The sequence below is a fragment of the Meleagris gallopavo genome, chromosome 3 (assembly GCF_905368555.1).
Source record: "Meleagris gallopavo chromosome 3, MGAL_WU_HG_1.1, whole genome shotgun sequence".
NCBI lineage: Eukaryota > Metazoa > Chordata > Aves > Galliformes > Phasianidae > Meleagris > Meleagris gallopavo.
In genome coordinates this window covers 26,004,706-26,013,403 of record NC_139406.1, presented here as the reverse complement: position 1 = coordinate 26,013,403, position 8,698 = coordinate 26,004,706, and the positions used below count along the sequence as shown (strand labels likewise).

General features: G+C 39.8%; 1 protein-coding gene across 1 annotated transcript; it reads right to left on the bottom strand.

Annotated features, from left to right (window-relative positions):
• Nucleotides 1-1,100: 1,100 nt before the first annotated feature.
• On the bottom strand, nucleotides 1,101-5,351 carry MED10 (mediator complex subunit 10). The gene is made up of 4 exons (XM_003204846.5): nucleotides 5,173-5,351; nucleotides 4,982-5,065; nucleotides 3,564-3,666; nucleotides 1,101-1,931 (listed from the first exon to the last, which is right to left on the bottom strand). Exons 1-4 carry the CDS (start codon nucleotides 5,298-5,300, stop codon nucleotides 1,836-1,838), a joined length of 411 nt encoding a protein of 136 aa, XP_003204894.2. The 5' UTR covers nucleotides 5,301-5,351; the 3' UTR covers nucleotides 1,101-1,835.
• Nucleotides 5,352-8,698: the final 3,347 nt, after the last annotated feature.

Here is an 8,698-nt window from a genome sequence, read left to right as displayed (position 1 = left end):
ACACTGAGAAGTGCAGATGTGGACATCATTCAGAGAATGACATGGGGCACATGACGGTGACCAAAGAGACAACAGCATGGGCCAACATTCAGAGAACAACCAGAAATCAAGTCATACCTGCCATTCAGAGAATAGCCTGGAAACAAATTGTGTCTACCATCAAGAAAATTGCAAGGGGCCAAAGCAAGGCCTCCATTCAGATTATAGCATGTGGCACAGGTACGCAAACCATTCAGAGAGGAGCATGGTGCACCAGCAGGACCACTGTTCAGAACAAAGCAAGAAGGTAGGTCATGCCTGTTACTAAAAAGAAAGAGATTCTAGAAAGTTGATGAGGTTTTGTCCAGGTTTTGTGTGTTTGCATGTTTGGGGCTTTTTTTTGTTTTGTTTTTTTAGGGAGGCAAGGGGACAGAGCGGTCAGATGGGGTTGATTAAGCTTCTATCTTCTTTGTAAAAGTAACCATTGGACTATAAACCAAAGTTTGGCAAGTGATTTAGCTGACCAAATTACAGAACTGTGGTCTCCTCTTGTGCCTGACATCAGAAAAGAGCAAAGACCTACGGGTCTTTTTGTAAAAATGAAGCTATGCAGGAAAAAAAGAAGCAGACAATGATTTTCTCCTAAATTATGTTTCATTGTTGTTCCCGCAAGCATTGTATCTATAGTATCCATTGTCATCTCAAGCACAGGTTCACAAAGCCAACTGTATGAGCTTTGATAAGACCAAGTGCCAGGTCCTGCACTTTACCCTGTAGTTTATAGAGATAGAATTCAAATCATAAGGACAGCCTACTTATTTTTGTTTGTTTTAGTTTTGTTGCCCATGCCCTGTATTCAGTCTTCTGAATTTAGAGGTGGTAGGTACAAACGATATGCGTTTTTTCAAGAATTCCTCCAGCCCTGGTAATCATGGAAGAGTATGCAAGGAAAAAAAGCAAAGATCCCCACCAACCAACCATGGAAGCCAAAATGCCAAGCTTACGTCATCTTCAAGTTTTGACGCAGATTTCATTTCCTATTACCAATACCAACAAATATGCCATTTTTCATAGCTTTCAATTCATTCTCTAAAGAGCAGCACACAAAAGAAACAGTAGAATTTCATTTTTACAATTTTTTATTCTTCAACCTGCTTACAGAAACTAATTAGAATTTAACAAAGGTCTACATGAAATATTATACAAAATATGAACATTGCCGAGGAGCTAATCCCTGAATGTGCTCCCTTTCGATATCAGCCATCTGCACTGCAGCTTATAGAACAAAACAAATATCTCAAGGTTTTCTTGGCTGCAATTCATTATGACACATGCAAACTAGAGCCCATGACAGGCTCCTGTTCAACAGAATTTGGCAAGATAATAAGAGTCAGTTGTTTGTACTGTAATAAAAAAAAGTTTACAAATGAAAAACAATCAAGAAGAATAAATGCATTTGTCAGAAACCCATAATCCTGGAGCATGCTTTTTAGAAAGCAAAAAAATCCAAAACAAAACAGTAACAACCACTATGATCTCCTGCTTCAAAACCACACTCTGTAGGAAATGCCATATAATTGCCTGCAAATTATCAAAACATCTCTGAAATCTTTCAAGAAAGAACAGAGTACCACAAAAAGTTTCAACTGCAATCCATGACTGAAAGTCTTCAGAAAGATGCACTGCCTTCAGTCCAGAACCATGAGCAATCATCAAGCTCCTTTACATCCTATCACTGCCATTTTTAGTAGAGTTGTTAATGAAGTTTTTGGATACCCTGTTACTTCAGTCAACATTTTTCTTAAGAGTGGTGTCAGTTCATAGAATTGACGTATTTAGAGCTATCAAAGGTCTACCTAAGGAGGAGGATCCTCGCCTCGAATAGCTTTGTACTTTGCCATGTCTTCTGGGAACACCTTTGTTAGTTCTTGAATTAATAGACTTTTAAATTTCTGGAAAGAAAAAAAATATATATGTACACATATATACGTATGTATGCATGCACACCAACTGCATCATTGATTTAGGTTTTCTTAAATAATATTGTACAATTAATAGAAGTCTTTTGTACAACAGTTCTACATTTCAGTGATTGAAGACAATGGTATTGAAAAAAATCCACCAAGTGACACTTACAAAATTCAAAGAAAACACTAAAATGAAGTCTGCTACCAAAGTATCAGGCAAACTAAAATACTAGAATACTTATACCTCTGATAAATTCCAGCATATTGATATCTGCTTAGGATCTGACCTCTGCATCTCTAAGCAGCTTCTACTACACATTATAATTTAAAGAATAACACAATTTGAAATAAAAATATTCTGGACTCATAGCCTTAAGTTTCAAAATACTTTTTTTCCTTCTTACTTTTACCACCACTTTCCTTTCTGATGCTTTCCATGAAACTCCTGAGACAATTTAAGAAGTCCTCCCTATTGCAATTGCTTTCTTATCTCCTAGCATGGGAAAAAAATGTGCTTTATTTCCCTTTACAATGCAAGGAGATGCAGGAAGTAGACAATAAGTGACATTACTGAAATTCAAGACAAGCATATAGTCCTCCTCCCCCCCCATTACTAATCCGAGATGGCCCAGAACGAACAGGAAGACAGATGAGAATTAAATCCATGCAGCTTACTAAGATGCCTAAAAACTAACCATAAACATTCAAAAGTTTATGGACTGGAGGTTTCAGTCCATACATCCTTAATTGTAAAGGAGATTTGCTTAGATTTTATTTATTTTTTTTTTTAAATGCAAAGCTGATAAAGGACATGTCCACTTGATTTAGTACGTAAATAGCTCCACCTCCAAGAAGTACAGGCACCTGGTTTAGAGATGAGTAATTCTTCCTACAACTTTTATGAGCAATGAGATTTATATCAAGAAAGAAATGCTTAAAACATACACAGATGACTCTACATTCTGCAGCACAAACTCTCATCCTCCATCATTTTAGAATTCAGCTTAAGAGTGTTCTGAAACACAAATAACTCTTTAAGCCACAATAAGCAACTTCTCTGATTTTCTCTTTCAGCAGTAGTTATCCACTAAGAACCTAAGCATTCTGATATACTGTACATACAAGTTCAGAAAACCCTAAATACTAGCATACATTCAAAGTCATTCAGTTAGGATTAACTTGTTCTTATATAGCACGTTTGCCATTTTACTAGCCAAAGAACTATTCACGACTGTACAAATACCCCCTCTGCTTTGCCTATTTCTAGATTTACACAAATCACTGTTACAAATCTGTAAGCGTGAAGTACTCTGTAGTAATCAAAGCACAAACAGTGAAAAGATCTGTTATATACATCCATAGTCAAAAATAAGACATAGCAACATCTGTGTCACCAGCCATAGAGTGAACTACAAGTTTCCTTTTCAGAACAGGTTCTAATGGCATTCCTGTTAAGATATAGAGATGCAGAATAATCCCTAATGCAAATTACCTAAAAGGGAAATTTGATAAATGCGCAAGCAAAACCATGCACACCTTTACAGAAAATAACTGGTCAGATGCATTGTTATATTAGTTATATTGTTATATTAGTACTTTCATTAATTTTGGCTTTACCTTCATTGTGTCAATTTTCCCTTTTACTTGCTCATTCTTAGCCAAAGCTCTCTCCAGGCACTCCTTAGTGTAAAGCTGAGGGTTGCGACCTTGATCTATGTATCTGAAAATACAAAGATAGCACCTAAGTGATTATATTAGCACTAGAAAGTTCTCCAAGGAACAGAATTATTCATCCTGCTGTCTTTCTTGATACTATACCAAAGTTTAGATGAGTTACTTTCAAAATACAACTCCAGGAAGCAGCTGTCACGGTAAAGGTAAATGTTTGTTTACACAGAGCCTAGAGTTCTGAAAAATGTATTGAAACAAACAACAGTGTAACCATCCATCTCCTCACAGACAGTAGTAAGTAAAAGCAAGGAGAAAGGCTCCCCTTCAAGCAACTAAAAGGGCATTAATCATAAAACAGCTCTGTTAATATGTAGCAGGCAATCAGCACATAGGAATAAGACACCCAGTGACTCAAGGATGAGAGTGCACATGCGAGGGATGCTCCAAAAGTAATGCCTCTTATTTTACCATGTTGGCATGTGACTTCAGAGGAGAATGCTTTTGGTGCGGCAGTAAAGGTTGAACCTTCTCACCAATACTCCATTCCATTTTGTTGACATGTGACAGATGTCAGCAGAAGAGCAGTCTGACAACGCCAAGTCTGACAAAGAAACGCGTATGAAACAAAAGGTGTATCATGGAATTCCTCCATGCAGGAATAAGTGCACCCACTGACATCCACTGACACTTGCTGAACGTTGATGGACACCAGACAATGGACGTAAGCACAGTGAGGTGGTGTGTTCCAGTAGTGACAACAGTGTGTCACCTCCACCAGTGCAGATGTTTACAGACGTGGCACACAAGCTCCTGCTCACTGGTGAGTACGCATAGCTAACGGCAATGACCCTGGTGTAAAGCACTGTTTTGTAGCTGAGAATCTGCTTTATCAAATAGTGTTATTGCACTGTTTTCCTCTATTGTAGTTTCCACAGAAATAAGTAGGAAGCATTACTTTTGGAGCAATTACACATGATAGTAAAAGCAGTACCAGCACTTGCACCAGCAAGCATAAGCCTATTTTTCCTCTACTGCATTAAGCATTTAGTTAATGGAAACTTCATCACAGACAGAAGAAAATGAAAGATTTTGGATATTATGGTAGATTCATTATGAAAGGCCAATTAAGAAAGCCTAATGCTGGCAGTAACACGCTGGATCATTGCAAAACAACAACGCCGGGACTTGCAATAGAACAGCTAAGTTAGTTCACGTCTTTCACGTGAAAGCTGCAGCGCAAAGCTCCTCCCTTCCCCTTCCTGCCAGCCCTCCGCCCTCCCACAAGCAGGAAGCGCTCCCTGCCTGCTGGCACTGCGGCGGTAACTCAGGAGACACATAGCTCCGGTGTGGGCGAAGCCACTCACTCGAACACTTCCAGAGGCACGCTGATGTCGTGAAGCTGCTGCCGGCACTTGTCGATGTCCTGGAGGCCCGTCACCATGAAATTCCTGCAGGGAGAAAAGCGGAGCTGCTTAGCGCAAAGCGGGAGCTCCTCGCTCCCCGTTACCGCCCCTATCCCCGCCAACAGACGCCGCGAAAGCAGTGAACGGCTCACAGTTTCTGGTTGAGACCGGCCTGGCTGCTGGGTTGGAAGTCGCTGACGATGATGCCGAGCTGCCGGATGTTCTCCACGAACTTCTCCAGGTGCTCCTCCAGCGAGTCGAACTTCTCCGCCATCGCCATAGCGGGTCACAACGCTTCCGGGCCACAGCGCATGCGCAGAAGATAGCTGGGCGAGAGGGAGGAAATGCGGCTATGCCACGCCCCTTTGGTCCAAGCCACGCCCCCTCGCCGTAGGCCATGCCCCCTCGCCGTACAGAGCCCTCCCAACCGCCCTGCTCTTGGTGTGGTGGGCGCGCTGCGCGCTTGGTTTGTGTCATGTTATATAAAATCACGGGGCGGTACGGGGTTCCTTGTCCATTTCTAATCAACCATGTAATTAAGCTCCGTGCTTGCCTGCCCTGGAGCTCCGTGCTTGTTTTAACACACTATACACAGAATCACAGACTTGTAGGGGTTTATAGGGACTTCTGGAGATCATCAAGGCCACCCTTTGCTAAAGCAGGTTTCCTACACTGGGTTGCAGAGGAAAGGATCCAGGCAGGTTTTGAATATCTCCAGGGAAGGAGATTCCACATCCTCTCTAGGCAACCTCTTCCATTGCTCTGTCACCCACATAGCAAAGAAGTGCTTCCTCAGGTCTGCATGAAATTTTGTGTGCTCCACACATACAATTCCATAGCATTTATCATCATTTCATCAGAGCCACGGGACACTCCTGCAGCACGGTGATGTGTCCTGTCAGATGGCTCACTTTAATGGTGCTGCCCCTTTGTGAAAGCTAAGAGTGCTCTGCTCCCCAGCTTCAAAGCCGATGGAAAATGAGTTCTGAACAAAAATAAGATCTATAAAAGCTAATTTGCACAAGTCAGTGTTTGCTTTGGGCTCTGCACATTTATCAAATACACGACTGCAAATAATGAGAAGTATTTTTTACCCTAAAGGTAAATCAATACTAAATTATATTTAGCACCTCTTATAAACATCAGATAATTGGAGTTTGGCGATATGGATCATTCCGCAGCCCTTAGCACTGCTTTGTTTGCTGTTCTTTTAGAACTGCGTAGCATTTCCAGGAATTTGTCGGTAGACCCAGTGGGATGGGATGCACACAACGTGATAAAATTGCCAGCATCTCTTCAGAAGGGGTAAGGCTGGAAGCTCCCTGCTCAGTCACTGCTGCTGCAGCCTTTGCGATGTGACAGTTGCATCTGGGCCTCAAAGAGCCTTTCTGCCCAGTTTCCAAAATACAGTCCTCTCCATTGCTATAAAACTAAAATCCAAATCTCAAATCCACTCTCACCATGGTTTTTTAGTCATCCTGATGCTGGGATCTTTCAGTTCCTCTGGCTATCTTGCTCTGTGTGAAAATTAAGCATTCTTTGAGCAGTGGAAAGAAAAGGTTTGATGTAACACATGAAAAGCAATGGAGGAGCCATTGACTGATTATCTGAGAAGGGCTCGTTATCTTCCCCATCTGTATAAGATCTCCAAATTATGTGTTTCTTTAAACTGTGTAAGAAATAGAAGTAACAGAGAAGTCCACCTGGCAATAAAAACCGTGATGGGATTAACTGGAGAATGACAAAATATCAGTCTCTATTAAAAGTATCAGCTGTCATTTTCCTTGCGGAAAGATTATTTGACATGTCTAAATTCCCCTGGCACATCACAATAACAGTATGTTTCATCAATAGCTTATTTCCAGTATGCCTGTTTTCACCTGAATCTGAGAAGTAATGTCAATTAGAATCAGAAGTCAGCCCTTTGTGTCTGACACTACCGCTGAGTTAAGTGGCTGTCAGGTTACAGCAGATTAGAATCTGATGCTTTGATGTACTGTGTTATTTGAATGGATATTTGGATTAAAAACTAATACTGGTATGATAATCAGTCAACAAATAGAATGTATTTTAGATGTTCATAGTTATAACTTGCAGCCATTTCTGTTCAATAGTAAGAAACATCAAAATCAGCAGTACCTAATTTGTTGACTAATTATTGGCTATATTTTTCATCCTTATATCCTATCAGTGAAAACAACAAAAATAGTCAGGTTTTTGCTCAGTTACTGTGCCAGTTAAGCAGCATAAAGCTGAGTCCTTGCTGAATACAAAGCACTGTTTCAGAGCTTATAATTTTAAGTATGCTGACACAAAATTGAAAAGTGAGTGATTGCAAACAGCACTAAATATTAAGGAAAATATGGCACTGTGCAAATGCTAAATTGTAAAAGCAATCCAAGGCTGCAAAAAGCAATTAATCAGTTCTTGTCCTGTCAAGTATTTTCACCATATGATAAATAAATCCATTGCCTATTGATCACCAGTTGCTGGCCATTCTGCTTAATAGCTGGCAGAATGTTCTCCGGAGAACAAAAGTTCCAGAATTATGAGATTTTAACATGAGTACTTTGCAATGATTGCATGAGAAATCTTGCCTTGAGAAACAGAGTAGTTTTTTCTAGTATTTGGAAGGGATGAAATTCCAACATGGTATACTTCAGATTAAATCTGAATATGAGGAAAAAAGAGAAAGAGTTTGGAAGTAAAATCTAAATATGTTTAGTTGCGTCAGATGTGGCTCCGCAGGCACAAGAAAGTGGAATTCAAACATGACATCCATCTTTGCTTAAGGGAAAAGGTGCTTTAAACACATTCAGTAGAAGTATGGAGAAGACTAGCTTGCTTTAAATCCTGTAACAAGAATGGTTTTTGAGATACTGCTAAAACTTCCTCTCCTCCCTCCTTGTGGAGTTGAGGAAACGTGACTTAGTTTCTTATGATGAGTGAAGTCTGCTCTGTGTCCATTACCCACTATAACTCAGTTAAAATATCTGAATGGAAGAAATAATAGAATTTAACCATCAAATGTAGGGATATCCAGTTCATATTAAATCAGTACTAACTAGACTGGTTATTTGAGATTAGTGAATATTGTTAGATAAACGTGTGTACAGTGATTTAAGATTAAAAATAGCTATAAATATACAGCTAGTTATTAAATGCCTTGTTACCTACAACTTGGAGAGTATTTTCCTATTTGAGGGGAAAAAAGGCAAAACAGAAGCTTGTGTTCTAAGGAGAGGTATAGATAGACAGAAGATAGATGGACAGATAGTCTGACACTTAATCAATGAATCAGAAGGTATACAGAGACAGAAAGATTTAGAAAGAAAATTGCATGGTTCATCATTTAAGTAATCATATTGCACACCTACCTTTATCTCCACGGAGAGAGCAGGAAATTACTGGCTTGTAAGCCAGACATCTGTACTGGGCAGTTAAGTAGAATTTGTAATAAAGGATAGAATGAGAGGCCATGTAGATCAGCGTGACCCATTTGGGATGAGTAGCACAGATTATGCAACAGAAAATCTGGTTTTGTAAACTTCTAATGAATTTTTCAAGGGGTCGGCAAGCATGCGGATAAGAGAGCTCTAATTGATACAATCTACTTGAATTTCCCATTGGCTTTTGGCAAATTCCTTAACAAAAGTCTTCTAAGGAACTAAAGGAATG